Here is a 17,967-nt window from a genome sequence, read left to right as displayed (position 1 = left end):
TATTGCCCTATATAAACGACTGTTTGGAAATATAACCCGAGCCGCTAGGCGATGGTTATATTGCCTACAACATTATTTACATTTACATTTACATTGTTTGTATATGATCATTTAACATGTCAGGAATATCTATAACGAATTTATAAAACCACAAACTTCCCTTTTTTGAGAAGAAAAGTGAGATTTCTTAGAAAATTGCCAGAAACAGTGTATATAAAACTATAAAAATGTCACGATTATCCAATGAAAAGTGACGTGACAAACGTGCAGTATTATAAAATCTTTTATAATACTGCACGTTTGTTACTGCAAGTTTGTAACGTCAATTTTCATTGGATAATTTTGGCGTTTATATAGTTTATATACGCTGCTGCTGTTAATCTATCAAGAAATTTTGTCTTAAACAAAAGATGTTTGCTGAATTATGAATTAAAATTAAATTATAACAGCTGATGTTGGCGTGTGAAATATATGTTAATCTGAAATGATAAACAAACAACATTTCTATATATTACATGCCTTTTTGTGGTACCGATTTTTGCAGCTGACGTAATGCACTTTTCTTCATGATGTCATTAATTTCACAATTTACTTTTCGAAATATAATTCTGTAACAAGTTTGAATTTATATTTTCTTGTGCAAAATTACACATTACAGAGTTTATTCCTTTCGCTGTTTAAGTTATGATATGTTTTTTTTTCATCCGCATTCAAATATAAGTCTTTAATTAAACTGTAAAGAACCTTTACATATGTTTGATATGTGAGAAAAAGTTTGTTTGTTTGGATTTTTAAGGCACGTCAACACATAACTGGCCATATCGTGCCGAATGCTATAATAGGCTTTAAATGTTATGTAAAACTTTGTAAATGACAATAAAAATGAGTCAATTAGATCCAAGAATTCAAGTTTATCTTTTTCAAATAATCAATGATGATTTTTATGGAATTGTATTAAAGAGTTCTTTGAGTGAATTTACACAATAAAATCTATTACGGGCCTTTGAAAATTCATGAGAAAAAGAAATACAATACTATATTTATGTCGGTTCATCATTTTTTATCAATAAAATGATATAATTCTCATTCTTTATGTAGTTAAAATCGCACCTTTCTTAATTTTGTGTCAAAGTGTTAGTAACGAGAGCCTAAAGACACCCTCTAGGCATCCGTTAATAATTGGGCATGTTAACGATTATTCGTTAATTACGAGAGCGTCGAGATAGCGGTGAAAACCTTAACGAGAGGTATACGATAGTCGTTATGCTTACGATAGCTTCGAGATACTAGCCCCAGGACCACCAGTTTCAAGTGACTATTGCTGCTTGCTCTGACTTGAAACACTTGCTTCTCAGCGTTTTGGCTTGAATAGCAGACAAGTTTTTTTTATAATTGCGCCTTAACAAGTATTGTAAAACTACATGTATAAAATAACATTGACAATAACGCCTGAAACATTGGCACAACTATATGTAGACAAATATAGCAACGCCAGAAAATAATTACAATACTTTATTCAAACATTGACAATAACGATTGAAATATTAGTAAAACTAAACAATAACATTGGCAATAACGCCTGAAAAAAATGATACTGTTATAATCAAGTACAGCCAACAACGTCTAGAAACAATGACATTTCTATATATATTTCGACATTGACAATGACAATAATGCCAGAGACATCGACATTAAGCAAAAACAAAAACAAAAAACATAAAAATAACGAAACAAACAACCCCCACCCCCAAAAAAATCACACACACAAAAACAATAAAATATTCAGACATCGACAGTAAGACATGAAACAATGATACAACTATATTTAGCGGTCAACATTGTTACATTAGCACATATTATTTACAATGACATTACTATATACAGATATCGACAATAACGCCTGATACAATGACATTAATATATTCAGATATTGACAATAACGCCTGATACATTGACATTGACATATTCAGAGATTGACAATAACGCCTGATACAATGACATTAATATATTCAGACATCGACAATAACGCCTGATAGAATGACAATACTATATTCAGACGTCGACAATAACACCTGAAACAATGACATTTATATATTCAGACATTGACAATAACGCCTGATACAATGACAAAACTATATTCAGACATCGACTATACCGCCTGATACAATGACATTAAAATATTCAGATATTGACAATAACGCCTGATACATTGACATTGAAATATTCAGACTTCGACAATAACGCCTGATACAATGCCATTAATATATTCAGACATTGACAACAACGCCTGATAGAATGACAATACTATATTCAGACGTCGACAATAACACCTGAAACAATGACATTTATATATTCAGACAATGCCAATGACGCCTGATACAATGACATAAATACATTCAGACATTGACAATAACGCCTGATTCAGTGACATTAATATATTTTTCAGACATTGACAATAACGCCTGATACAATGACATTAATATATTCAGACATTGACAATAACGCCTGATACAATGACATTAATATATTCAGACATCGACAATAACGCCTGATTCAGTGACATTAATATATTCAGACATTGACAATAACGCCTGATACAATGACATTAATATATTCAGACATTGACAATAACGCCTGATACAATGACATTAATATATTCAGACATTGACAACAACGCCTGAGAGAATGACAAAACTATATTCAGACGTCGACAATAACGCCTGATACAATGACATTAATATATTCAGACATTGACAACAACGCCTGATACAATGACAAAACTATATTTATACATAGACAATGTCACATGATACAATGCCAATGCTATATTTAGAAATTGACAATAACGCCTGAAACAATGATGTTAATATATTCAGACATTGACAATAACGCCTGATACAATGACAATGCTATATTTGGACATTGACAATAACGCCTGATACAATGACATTAATATATTCAGACATTGACAATTACGCCTGAAACAATGACATTTATATATTCAGACATTGAAAATAAGTTCTGAAATAATGACATTCATATATTCAGACATTCACAATGTCGTCTGATACAATGACAATGCTATATTCAGAAGTTGACAATAACGCCTGATACAATGACATTAATATATTCAGACATTGACAAAAACGCCTTAAAAATGACATTAATATATTCAGACATTGAAAATAAGTTCTGAAATAATGACATTCATATATTCAGACATTGACAATGTCGCCTGATTCAGTGACAAAACTATATTCAGACGTCGACAATAACGCCTGAAACAATGACATTAATATATTCAGACATCGAAAATAACGCCTGATTCAGTGACATTAATATATTCAGATATTGACAATAACGCCTGATACATTGACATTGATATATTCAGACATTGACAATAACGCCTGAAACAATGACATTTATATATTCAGACATTGACAATAACGCCTGAAAAAATGACATATATATATTCAGACATTGACAATAACGCCTGATACAATGACATTAATATATTCAGACATTGACAATAACGCCTGATACAATGACATTAATAGATTCAGACATCGACAATAACGCCTGATTCAGTGACATTAATATATTTAGACATTGACAATAACCCTGATACAGTGACATTAATATATTCAGACATTGACAATAACCCTGATACAATGACATTAATATATTCAGACATTGACAACAACGCCTGATAGAATGACAAAACTATATTCAGACGTCGACAATAACGCCTGAAACAATGACATTAATATATTCAGACATTGACAACAACGCCTGATACAATGACATTAATAGATTCAGACATCGACAATAACGCCTGATTCAGTGACATTTATATATTCAGACATTGACAATAACGCCTGATACAATGACATTAATATATTCAGACATTGACAATAACCCTGATACAATGACATTAATATATTCAGACATTGACAACAACGCCTGATAGAATGACAAAACTATATTCAGACGTCGACAATAACGCCTGAAACAATGACATTAATATATTCAGACATCGACAATAACGCCTGATTCAGTGACATTAATATATTCAGACATTGACAATAACGCCTGATACAATGACATTAATATATTCAGACATTGACAATAACCCTGCTACAATGACATTAATATATTCGGACATTGACAATAACGCCTGAAAAAATGACATATATATATTCAGACATTGACAACAACGCCTGATAGAATGACAAAACTATATTCAGACGTCGACAATAACGCCTGAAACAATGACATTAATATATTCAGACATTGAAAACAACGCCTGATAGAATGACAAAACTATATTCAGACGTCGACAATAACGCCTGAAACAATGACATTTATACATTCAGACATTGACAATAAAGCCTTAAAAATGACATTAATATATTCAGACATTGACAATAACGCCTGATACAATGACATTAATATATTCAGACATTGACAATAACGCCTGATTCAGTGAAATTAATATATTCAATCATTGACAATAACGCCTGATACAACGACATTAATAGATTCAGACATCGACAATAACGCCTGATACAATGACATTAATATATTCAGACATTGACAATAACACGTGATACAAGATATTTATATATTCAGACATTGACAATAACGCCTGAAAAAATGACATTAATATATTCAGACATTGACAATAACGCCTGAAAAAATGACATTAATTTATTCAGACATTGACAATAACGCCTGATACAATGACATAAATAGATTCAGACATCGACAATAACGCCTGATTCAGTGAAATTAATATATTCAGACATTGACAATAACGCCTGATACAATGACATTAATATATTCAGACATCGACAATAACGCCTGATACAATAACATTAATATATTCAGACATTGACAATAACGCCTGATACAATGACATTATTATATTCAGACATTGACAATAACGCCTGATACAATGACATTAATATATTCAGACATTGACAATAACGCCTGATACAATGACATTGGTATATTCAGACATAGACAAAAGCGCTTGAAACAATAACATTGATATATTCAGACATTGAAACAATAACATTGATATATTCAGACATTGACAATTACGCCTGATACAATGACATTAATATATTCAGACATTGACAATTACGCCTGATAGAATGACATTAATAAATTCAGATATTGACAATAACGCCTGATACATTGACATTAATATATTCAGACATGGACAATAACGCCTGACGCAATGACATTGATATATTCAGACATAGACAAAAGCGCTTGATATATTCAGACATTGACAATAACGCCTGATACAATGACATCAATATATTCAGACATCGACAATACCGCCTGATACAATGACATTAATATATTCAGACATTGACAATAACGCCTGATACAATGACATTAATATATTCAGACATCGACAATAACGCCTGATACAATGACATCTATATATTCAGACATTGACAATAACGCCTGATACAATGACATCAATATATTCAGACATCGACAATACCGCCTGATACAATGACATTAATATATTCAGACATTGACAATAACGCCTGATACAATGACATTAATATATTCAGATATTGACAATAACGCCTGATAGCAATGACAATACTATATTTAGACATAGACAATAACGCCTGATAGCAATGACAATACTTTAATACAATGATGCATGAGACATCAAAAGCATTGCTTACCGACAGCGATACGGATTCCTGATGCACTCCTCTATACGTGCCATGCTTCTTGATATTGCTGGAGAAGCCCTTCTCGCTCTTATAAACTTGTTTCTATTTATAAGTCTTTTCACTTTTTCTTAAAAAGAATTATTTACATTAATATTTCAATGTATCTTGGCATACTGCTGCCAACAGTTAAATATTGTATAGCCATATAAGATTGTTCCTATCTACCTAGTTGTAAGATGGTGACATTAAAGTTTTTTTCATATAAGGACAAGATTTATTTTCATTGAGTGGTATGAAAATAAAAATTTCATGAGTAGCGTGTCCATGAGTGAAATATGATAATTTTCATACTTCAAGATGAAAATAAATCCTGTATTTACAGAAAATAACTTAAATTTTCTGTTATATAGATTGTTTTCTCTTTTAACATTACAATTTCAAAGACTTCTTCTTAAATTTTGTGCATTAGCTGAATTTAGAAGAAAGTTGTCAGGCAAGACAACAATGAAAATACGGAAAAATATGTTTCATGCAGTGAAAAATAAATTTATACAGTAATTGTACGTAAAATAAAAATATGCATTGCATTTTATCTATATTTCTCAATATTTCAATTATGAAAATATAATTAACAGGTGTACAACATCAAAGACCGTACTGGGAACAAAAAGATGTCTTAAAACCATTGAATTAAGTAGATCGTTATAACAATGTTGACTTGAGCAGAAAGTATTACCATTTGTAATGTAGGCAGTGTTGTGTCTTCTGTCGTCTTTGAAAGGCATTGAAAGAATACTTCCATACATTATTATCATCAATATGAAACATTGGAGTATCGTCGACATGTCTAAAAAAAGAAAACAACAGTTGTTGTTCAATGTATTTTTCTGATATTTTGTAAATCATAAACGATTGAGTATGGTGGCTGATCTGTGACATGTCGTATTTTGCTCCGCGGGACGCCAGACGAAAAAACGAAAATACGACAATGTGACCACTTTGTCGTATTTTTGCTCAACGGATGTTTTCATGTTTTTTATCTGGCGTCCCGCGGATCAAAGATACGTCATAGCACAAATCAGCCACCATAGCTGAATTCACTTCTAGCTTCATATTTATTATTAAATTATAACAAATGTGTCAGAGAGTATGTTCATTTGGCTCGGTTGTGAAGATCGTTATTACTTTCGCTAAAAAGCACGTGGTCGCATCTTCGTGAATATTTTGGTAATCAAATATGAAACATATACAGGTATGTGTTTATATAACTTTACAATTGTATATAGTACTCGCCAACATGCATATGGATTAATGCGTTTGATATCAAAATCCAGAAAAAGCAATCCATGCAGCGAAATTACGACAAAGTGGTCACACTGCCGTATTTTCGTATTGCCCGTCTTATCAGGCTTGCGGCAGACGACAGGTACTATATGTGTCACATGTCCTGTATTATGGTGGCTGATTTTCGTCATGTTGATTTTCGCTTTTCTGACTTGAAAATGCGAAAACACAAAGATACGAGCTTTGTGTTTTCGTATGTCTGTGACGTTAACCATCCACCATACCTTTTTAAATTTTTTCATTTCATTTGAAAGTGCATTCTGGCTTTCTTAGAATATTTTGAGGACACTTAAAGCACTTGTAAAGTATTCTTATTAATGCAATATAATAGTACAATGTACTTAAATAATTTTTAAACCTATCTTTATTATGAGGGTGGGTCAATATGTAATGCAGTATTAAGTATATTTTGTAATTAACTCGTGATTCTTGTGTTTGTGTAAACTATTCTATGCTTAAAAGCATCTGTAAATCATGCGTTTAGTCCACTGATTAAGTATTTTATCCATATTTAAAAGTACATTACACGGGTAACTTTACATAAAATAGCAGTTAAAAGTGCTAAAATACGGGCAAAACTAGGAAAATCTGCTATAAATATCTATAATGATATTTGTAATATTTAGGACAACAATGAAGTATCTTATTCAACTGTTTCGAGGTGGATGCACAATAATGGACACGAGTCAATGAAAATACCTGTTAGTCTGGTAGAAAACGCTCAAGTCAAGCTTATCAATGACAAAGATGCAATACTTTAACTAGGAATATCAAACGGATCAACTAACGATTCTGAAGAATCACTTGAAAGTTAAAACTGCCAGATAGATACACATTTGCTTACACCTGATCAGAAGAAGGGCCGAGTTAACTGGTTTCACTATTTTACGCCAGTCCGCAAGTGTAACAATAAGATTTGGGCCACCAAAACTGTTCGTTGACCATGCATTGGCAAACGATTGACAAGTTCAAAAAAAGCTATGAACGTTAGTTGTTTTCAATATCCTTAGAACTGTTGTCCAAAGCCATGTTTCTAGAGGCCGTTCTGCCACATCCAAGTTTTATAGACATGCCGTGTGAAGAAAAATGGAGGGAAAAAACCACTTCAATAAAGTTCGTTCTTCGATTGGTATGACAGACCTGTATGTTCTGTATGACAACGATCCTGCAGTCAAATGAGCTACTGTAATTTATTTTCGAGAGAAACGAGCAGCTGCCCTTGTGACACCCTGTGACGTTTTCCTCTTTTCTAGACTCAACAAAAACATTTTGCAGGTCGTCGCAACAAAAGTAGAATTGGAATCTGCTGGCCATTTTTCAGTAATTGAAAGGTTCAAAGGGGACTGTGTTGAAGCACTGGATTAAACGTCTGTATTTCTGTAGAAGGAGATTGTTTCGAACGGTTGAAGTAGAAAATTGTAAAATAAATGTATTTTCTCTTTTGTTTAATTGATTGACCATGTCGCATTGCATAATTTATTGGCCCACCCTCATATAAATAAGTACACATTTACTTTTTCGAATTAAATAAATCCGAACACAGAAAATATCACGTATATATTCGTAAATAAAAAGGTTCATGCCATTAAAAGGGCGAGGCCATATTTTAATACTTTTAATTACGGCAACATTCGCACAACTGAGAAGGTCAATAATGGTAAAGTGTATTTAAAGGAGGTCCATTGAATTTGAATTTCTTACATAAATGAACTTGGGCTCTTAAAACGTTAAACGTAAAACTATGAAGAAAAAACACAACAGAATTTGTATTAGATGCCCGATTTGAGTAAACAGCAGTTATTTAAACGTCAATTTACCAAATCAAAATATCAAATAGTACACAAAATTCGGAAGGACCTCGTTTAAGATGTTTTTCTAAGAAACACTTCACTTTCCTAATTGATTTATCCGGTACGAAGAAATTATTTTTTATATTTTTTTTAACTGTGTGAATTAATAAAGATAAAAACTCATCACCAAAACGCTAGATTTAAAGCAGCACGCCTCCAGATTCATGCTAATTTTCATGAAAATTTGGAAATGTATTTCAAAGTATAATATTGTAAAGTTACTAAAAGAATGCAATGTACACATTATCAATGGCACTTACAACCCATGTAAGCTACAAAAATGAGGTTAAATATACAAAGATTGCCCTTACTGCGTTAGTAACGCAGTAAAAATATAGCTATACATGCTGAAAAATAGGTCATTAATCGCACGTAACCTAGAATTTTCAATCTTTCGACTTTTCTTAAAATCTCAATACATTTTTCTCAGCTTTTATTTTATAATAAATAGTTTTGCTTATCTGGAGGCGTGCAGCTTTTATATGGCCTATGCTTTAAAGGGACTTCACATAATAGTAGGTTTTTGACAATAACATAACTTCTGTGCAAAATGTCTAATCATTTGCTCTCTCCGCGTTTCCCAAAATTAAAAATGAACAGCATTCGAATACTTTAAACTCAAACCAGGCTAAGAATCACGTCAATGAAAGATTAAATTCTGGTCATTTTTTTAATTATCATCTGCATGTGTTTCATATTTTCATGTAAGAGTTTCAAATGATATATTTTTTAGGCTTTTGGACCGTATTTAAGATAGGTGCAAAATTTGCGAAAGACACAATCTCAATATTTAAATATTGCACAAAAACTGCAATAATAACTTAAAAATTTGGTTTCATGTCTTAAAGATATACTATGCTCAAATTTGATGTTAATTGCTACACAGTCTCTTTGTAAATATAAAATAAAATGTTCTGACTTAACACAAAGTAGGTATGTTATATTTAAAAATTCTACACGCTATAGGCGGTAATAATATGAATATATAGTGTCAATAAAAAAAAACTGGCAGTTTTTAAAAAAAGAAAAAAAGACCAACTTTATTTGACCTGTAATAGGAAATGCTGTATCCCCCGCCCATAAATATTGATTCATTCATATATTAAAATTAGACATATTCAGTAAGAATTTCAAAGATTTCATTAAATTTCTGGATGAGCATAGTATATCTTTAAAATTGTTTTATATAATACTTTAATAAACATGTTTTAATAGTTTTTTTTTAATATTTCAGATTATGGGGATTTTCTGCGCAAAGTATTTTCAATGTTATGTTTCTGTATTATAAGGATTGTGCGAAAAGTTTTTTCAATGTTTCTGATTAAAAGGATTCTGCGAAAAGTTTTTAATTCTGCGAAAAGTATTTTATATGTATCTGATTATAAGGATTCTGCGAAAAGTTTTTTTAATGTTTCTGATTATAAGGAATCTGCGAAAAGTTTTTGACTCTGCGCAAAGTATTTCAAATGTTTCTGATTTAGAGGATTCTGCGAAAAGTTCGTTTACTATGCAGCTCGTGATATCCTACCAAGTCTGTGTAACTATGTTAACTGAATGGTTTCTCTCTTTAACTTTATTTCCCTTAAAACTGAATAAATAGAAAAGTTTGTGAAAGATATATCATTACGAAATTTATCTCCATTTGTTATCAATATCTCTTAATGCTATTTATATTGTAGGATATTTATGAAATATAACGTAAAGGAGGGTATTGTTAACTATTAACCTACTGAATCTATGTAATTGAGTTTTCTCTTCTTTGCAAATTTAGATTAGTCCATTTGGATAAGTCCAGTCAACGTTTACGGGATTTGAAAAAACAAAATACAAAAGCTGAGCTACCAACATTATAGAGCCGGCAGTACTATAGCAAGTGGCGACAATGCTAATTATTTACAGTGTCAACAAGTACAGTTATTAACAATGTACTATATGAGGACACTTACAATACACATTCAGTTGAGAAAACGTTAAATGAGATATGCTTCAAATACCCAGAAGTACATTTTAATCATGTTCATATAAAATATGTTTTTTTTATTATGTAAAAGTCACTTGAAGCACTACCCCACACTAAGAAACATTTACATTAAAGCTGCATTTTATAAATACATGAATACATGTATGTAAGAAATATTTTCTCCGTTGACTGAAAACCAAGCATTCTACAGTTTTATTAACCTTTTTAACAGTATTGTTGTTAATCTAATCAAATATAAGGAAAAATACTGGAAAGTTGCCCCCTCTCCGTTGGACAATCAACAGTAAAAAAATGAATAAAACTCCCGCCGATTCAATCCGCACATCCAATCCAACCCAAACCCAACTAACCCCCACAACTGTATGCTATTTTTATTCATCTTTAGCTATTTTTAAAACCATTAAATGATCGCAATGAGCAAACGGTGCTGTAATGTATACAGGTGGTTCATTCCCCATACCCCACTCCCCCACACATTCAACACCCTCTGGAGGAGGAGGGGGGGGTGCGGGATTACAAATTTTTCAACATTATCCTGTTGACCATAAACAATGAAATTATTCCAATGATTTCTGCACAAGAAAATTTTGAACAAAATTAAAATCAATAAATACATAATTACCCGTCCTGTACTGTCCGTGTTACTCTAATGATAGATACTAAACTTTTTTGCGTGTGTTACAGTGCAGTTTTTAGTAAAACCGAAACAACATTTAATTTGTTTCCTTTTAAAGATACTTAGTTTGTTAGTACATTTCCGGAAATCATGACTTTACATCGTATTTCTGTACTCGGTTATTGGTCATAATAACGCTGATTCAATCAATGACTCATAAGTCTTTAAGTCACAAAAATGTTGTTTTTTCCCCATAGTACGAGCGTATACTGTGAATTCATTTGATTTCATGGGCATGAGGTTTCGTGGTTTTGTCACAAAAGACATTTTCGTGGCTTCTTAAATTCGTGGATTGCCTATTTTTTCAAAAGAAATGCATATAATGCAATGATTTTACAGACGACGAAATGAAATTTCGTTGGGTTTGAAATTTATAAACGGACGTACTCAAGAAAACCACAAAAAACAGTACTCCACGAATGATAATGGTGTGAGCAGTAATTATGTTATTTTTATTTGAGCAGGACACAGTTCATATTTTGTTACAAAATTGTCACATGTAAATTCACTTTCTAATGCGTGTTTTGTCGAACTGGAGGAGAAAAAAAAGAAGAAAAAAAGAAAACTTCCAAAACGTTTTTATGTTAGTACAGTGTATAATTATCTAATTATCCTTACGGTGTGATAGAGTATATGGTGAGTTCGAGCAAACAGATATATTCGAGAGTATATGGTGAGTTCGAACAAACAGATATATTCGAGAGTATATGGTGAGTTCGAACAAACAGATATATTCGAGATATCCGTTCGAGTGGACAAAAATTAACTGTATAATTATGTACTATTTCAAATGTAAGAATTGATAACATCATTGTTCACAATTTATGATGATTTCAAGTATTATCATTAAAGAAAATGAATAGATAAAATAAATAAATAATATGATAAATAAATATTACATAAGATAATAAATTAAATAATGAATAAAATGAAACGAAATGAAACGAAATAATAAAAATAAATAAATAAATAAATAAATAAACGAACGAACGAACGATACCAATTTGAAAACAAAAGTTTTCATGTTGTAATATGACTTGAACAGAAACATACGTAATGCGGTAATAAGTCTAATCAAATTTTTAAACTGTACAAATTTGAAAGTTTTAAAAAATGTCATTTACCTTCACTTTTTATAAATGCTCCAAAAATAAATATGATTTTTTACGATTTTAACGAAGATCAAAATATTCCGTCATTAAAGTAATCCAATGGTCCATTTAGTAGTAAGAGATGGTGGTTACTGCTTAACAAGATCCAAATGTTTCAAGGCTACAGGGAGAATGAAAATACTTCTGGCATGTACCAAACTTAATCAGGAAACAATAGGTAATAGTGGCATATTTCCGCCAATATCTGGTTATTTTTATCACGTAAACTTTATGAAAAAAAGATGTTGTTGTTGTTGTTTTTGTGAGTTAGTCATCGCTGCTGTTTTACAATTTCGTTGTTACCACAGGGTGTGTCCGTCTCGTTTTTGGCATACAAAAAAGAGAATGTAATCTCAGAGTCCGGACCCCACTAATTCTTGTTTTTTGTTGTTGTTGTTTTCGCTTGTATAGTACCAATGGAAAAAGTGGAACATTAGACCTATTGATGCACAGAGAAAATAGAAACGCCTGAAACCGGTCCCAGCCGGATGTAAATCAAGTTATCTTATTGTTTTAAAACTTATACACAAGTAACATAAAGAATAAGAGAAATACAACATACAGAATACCTGCAATTTATAAGAAAAATGACACATGTTTATTAACAATTTTGTCAAGAGATTGTTCCATATACAACATACACTAGTTTGCTCAAGAATACTATTGGTTTTACATGTATTATTAAGCAAATCGCCTCCCTTTACACCAGTTTTGTCTTACCTGATGCTAAACAAAGGGATTCCCCTTCAAGGCTTCCCGATCTGGCAACAAACGTCAAAATCCTTCCCGATCGGGAAGTTTTATGGTCTTTTTTACGTAGTTAAGGAAAAATGCCCGATGCATAACAGGTTTCAACCCACTTCAATTTGAATATCACCCTTAATTAAGTGCAGAAAAGATACATCTTAAATCCTACCGAGTCGTTTTCTTTTAGAATGTCTGCAATTAAAATAATCTGAAAGTGAATTTAAGTAAAGTTTTAAGATTTTACTAAGAAGTAACTGTTTCACGTTTTTCCAGTGATTATCTTAACTATTTATCCCAGAGTCTTCATATTTCACATTCTAATTGGTCATAACTAGTAGATGACACCTATTGATTTTGGATTCACTATGACATAAGGACCTATATCAGAATGGTATCCTTGACTATCTTAAAAGCTATTTCTAAGAAAGTCTTCATATTTCACAAATTGATAAGTCATATTTAGTAAATGACTCCTATTGATTTAGTGGTCACTATAGTTCAAAGGTCAATGTCACAGGGGCCTTAAATGTCAGAATGGTTTCAGTTCATTATCTTGAAAACAATCTATTATTAAGTCATTATTTTTCACATATTGATTGGTTGTAACTAGTTGATTACCCTATCGATTTTGGCGTCTTTAGGTCAAAGGTCAAAGTCACATGGACCTTAAATATGTCTGTTTGAATAAAATGAAAATAATCTTACTACAACGTCTCAATACAAAACGTAAATAACTTAATAATAAGTTATTTCCAAAACTTCTATTAAATAATTTGATAGAATTAAAGCAAGTAGATTGTATATCTTAACTCGTAAGAGCATAAAGACAAAGTGAACTGGAGAAGGAAAGTTCGCGGGAATTTGAAAGAAAGAAAATGTTAAAAACCAATGTAAAACTTTCTCTCAAATACCTTTCATACAACGTACAACACGATTGGACAAACAAAAACAGTTCACAAAATTGCACGAGATACAGACATAATTGAATTGTTTCGGTCGTTTCCGCTAATAAGCTTACGTTACGGAAACAATAGCAGACGATAACAGACATCGACGCATGCGCAGACATTAAGAATACATTTCCCGCGACTTAATGACGAATAGTGAGTGCACGGCAAAATGAACAATTAATATAACAAATAAAACGACCCGTGACATTCTCCCCTGCTAAGAGAAAAATGGATTCCAACATTTTATTAACCGTCTCAGAACTGCAGTACCCATAAAATTAAAAAAAACAGATCGAACAACATTTATTTTGCATTATAAAATCAGAACTGCGTTTGAAAATAACATGTTTCTATAACATGTGTAACATATGAACTTATAGAGAAGTTTCTACGAATAGGAAAGTCGACAAACATGGTGGTTGGGCGCGTCCTTTTAAGCATCCCTCCTTGAAGTTTTTGACGTCAGTCTGTTATCATGTCATATTAAATTGGTAAACCCTTTCCCTCATGAGTATATTGTGAAAACTGGCCGTTTTCATTGAAAGCCTCCTGTTACAAGTTCAAACTGCATTTACGAGAATGTACAAGTTCATTTAGTATATCCTTGGAACTAGGTATGTCCCCAAAAAGTAGACAATCTTGACTATATGACCAGTTTGTATTGAATTGGAATAATATAGTGTTTAGTCCTGCAAAATGTTCAGTGTATAGAACTTATAAGACTGAACATAGTTTTGAAAAATATCTTAATAATTGCCTATAAATCTTGCTAAAAATTGTAAGAATAAAATAAACTTATAAATCATATATAACAACAACAACAACAACAACAGAACAAATGCATAGGTAGAAAAATGAATATATAATATGTAATTTTTAGAATAAGACAACTCATATACTTTTATAGACACTCAACAAATAAATCAAGCCTTTAGATTAGTATTTAATGGTTTGCAACCTTTATAATTTAGCAGCCGCAACCTAAATTCTAAGAACGCTCACTCTCAGTGTATCTTACACACAGAGTAGCTTCCCTTTAATTAGAATTTAAAATGGCTGCCAGCAGAGTCGGCGATAAAAGATCTGCTGAAAAAGACTCGGAAAGTGCTGGCATAGACGTGTCTTCAGACAGCGAAAGTGAACCGGAACCTGCAAAAATTTTCCACAGACGAATCTCAACGAACAAAGATATTCGCACATCGGTAATATATAGAAAAAAATAAATGACATATGTGCTCTGCCTTCTAAAACAGGGAGGGGTACTCAGTAGCTGTCAAAGTTGATAAAAATTGGTTATTTACATCTTGATACAATATTATTATTTTGTTTGAAATATGCAGATAGTTACTGGGGTCCTACATATTTACCGGACAATCAGTTTACCGGACAAAAGCTATTAATGCTGAATAGTGCTTTATTTTTTACTTCGATTCAAAAATCATACATTCTGAATTGTACACACACTTTCTATTCCAAAGTAAATAACAACAAAACCACTCTCAGGTAAGATTGTTGATTCAATTCGTTATCTACTAACATGCCCTTTTTGTTAACTAGTTAATTCATGACCTGGTAATGCGGGGGAATAATCTGTTCTGCGCAGGCCCAAATATGGAGACCCTTAATGGTTTTTTTTAGATAGGTTTTACTTTTAATTCTTTTCAACGTTACTTCAAGAGACAATCGTAACATATTTTAATGAAAAGTAATTTTAAATTTAGTCTAAACAGTATCTCGTTGTTGTCTTTTACAAAGAAGTGCAAATTGAAAAACATATAAGGAAACGGATTACGCACATAGGACGAAACTCTACATGAAATGTAAATAAAACTGATTTTATGGCTTTTGTAACATGCTACATGATGACAAAAAGGAAACTGTATGACAAAGAACAGAAAAACAGAATTCCATTTGAATATTAAAATGTTTCATGCGTTTACGGATCATGAAGGATCAATACGTAAATTGAGTTAATAGTTTTAATTTCAATTACACCCCATATATTGGCCTCTTCATAACAGGCATGGATGCCGTGTCTATTTCTAGTGACATACTGGGTTTTTCAAATATCTTAACCTTGCCATTCAATAGTGGTAGCTTCCTTGCTCAGTGTTGCTTGTTATTTATAGATTAATTTCAATGCATGACTTCAAAAAAATTTGAAACACAATGTCCGGTAAATTGAGTTGTTTACACGATTTTTTCCCTCTTATAATGTCCTACTTTAAAGACACATTTCTACGGTCAAATGTTCAATTTCATGTTTGATAAAGAAATGTTTACGTGCATAAAGAACCCAAAATTATTTGGGTAAAATTCCATTCTTTTTAATTATTTGAAATAAAAGCTACAGATAAAAAACTTCATATTTTGTCCGGTAATATGTAGGACCCCAGTAACCATTTTGACACATGTATTTAAATGGAATTTGAAAACCACATAATACTATGTCAATATTTTAGAAAATAAACATGTGCAGTAATAAATAACATGAAATATTATAAATATGTGTTTGTAATGATCATAATGATATATAACTGCTAGCATAACTTAACAAAGATAGGCATGTCTCCCTTGAAGAATTATTGGCTCCAACTTTTTCTGATTGACGAATTTGGTGGCGCAAACTAATTTTGAATCAGGGTCAGCTCGGCCCTTAAACGTATAATCAAAAAAGTTAATATGTTTAATGTTGTTTTTTTATTGAGGTCCGAGTTCACCTGTGCCGAGTTGGTATAGGGCCGAGTTGACTCTTTACCCTAATTTTGACCCAATGGGAACCCTGCGGACCTACACAAACATGGCATGGGTCAACTTGGCCCATATTTAATTATTTATCTATATTACTGTTTAATGATGAGATGCATGAGTTGGCTAAGTGACTCTTTTAAAACAGGGATCTTTTTCACTTCCAAAGCAGGAACCATTTGCTGGTTTCTTCCCTGCAGGAGAAATTCTTTGAATTCAATACACAATTACTTGGCATTCTTAATAATTATTGTTAAATTATAAATTTATACCAACAAAAATTTAAAAGTTATTTTGTATTTGTCAAAATTTGAATGGATATCCATCATTGATACATTGGTCATTTAGCAATGATAAACAGCTATGATCAGATTTGTGTTTCAAAGTTAATTTATTGTGATGCATAATTGAGAATTCTATACAATGTATACATGTTTATATATTAGAAAGGTCAGGAAAAAGCTACCTTTATGTCTGTTTGTTGCAAAGGCCAAGTCATTGTGAGACTAAAATAATGATTGGTGCACCACACTTAAACCATATTCTGATATATACCGGACAAGGCGCTTGAATAATTAATTTCAAAAATCTTGCTTTTATTGCACCCAGCGAAATGAACTTTAAAAGGTCTTATTCATCTTTTCACACCGTTTTATGATAATGAATGAAAAATGTAAGAATCTGCGAAAAAAACCCCAACAATATCAATATTTGTCTATTTATGGATCATGATTTCAGCAAGCTTCTAGAGGTACTTCTCCAGTCCTGTGTTGAGTTATCTTACTAGCATGACAAAAATACCTGGATAAGAGTTT

The 17,967-nt window shown here is 31.8% G+C and overlaps 1 protein-coding gene and 1 long non-coding RNA gene across 5 annotated transcripts in view; one reads left to right on the top strand and one right to left on the bottom strand.

Moving 5' to 3' along the window:
• Positions 1-5,616: 5,616 nt before the first annotated feature.
• On the bottom strand, positions 5,617-12,881 carry LOC132735799 (uncharacterized). 2 transcript variants are annotated; one of them, XR_009626502.1, is made up of 3 exons: positions 12,681-12,881; positions 6,442-6,552; positions 5,617-5,832 (listed from the first exon to the last, which is right to left on the bottom strand). It is a non-coding gene; the product is annotated as an uncharacterized LOC132735799 (long non-coding RNA). The 2 variants fall into 2 exon arrangements; XR_009626501.1 differs by lacking the exon at positions 12,681-12,881 and adding an exon at positions 11,503-11,661 and having other exon boundaries at positions 5,626-5,832.
• Positions 12,882-15,437: 2,556 nt separating this feature from the next.
• LOC132735798 (diacylglycerol kinase delta-like) overlaps positions 15,438-17,967 on the top strand; it is an 88,315-nt gene continuing 85,785 nt past the window's right edge. For all 3 annotated transcript variants that reach the window (XM_060722794.1, XM_060722795.1, XM_060722793.1), the window contains exon 1: positions 15,438-15,606. In XM_060722794.1, the coding sequence (XP_060578777.1) occupies positions 15,457-15,606 (150 nt within the window). In that variant the 5' untranslated portion in view covers positions 15,438-15,456. The remainder of the gene's footprint in view (positions 15,607-17,967) is intronic.

Source organism: Ruditapes philippinarum, unplaced genomic scaffold (assembly GCF_026571515.1).
Source record: "Ruditapes philippinarum isolate M1 unplaced genomic scaffold, ASM2657151v2 ctg2796_1_1_1_1, whole genome shotgun sequence".
Classification (NCBI taxonomy): Eukaryota; Metazoa; Mollusca; class Bivalvia; order Venerida; family Veneridae; genus Ruditapes; species Ruditapes philippinarum.
The sequence above is the reverse complement of the archived record's forward strand: the minus strand, read 5'-3'. Positions and strand labels throughout refer to the sequence as shown.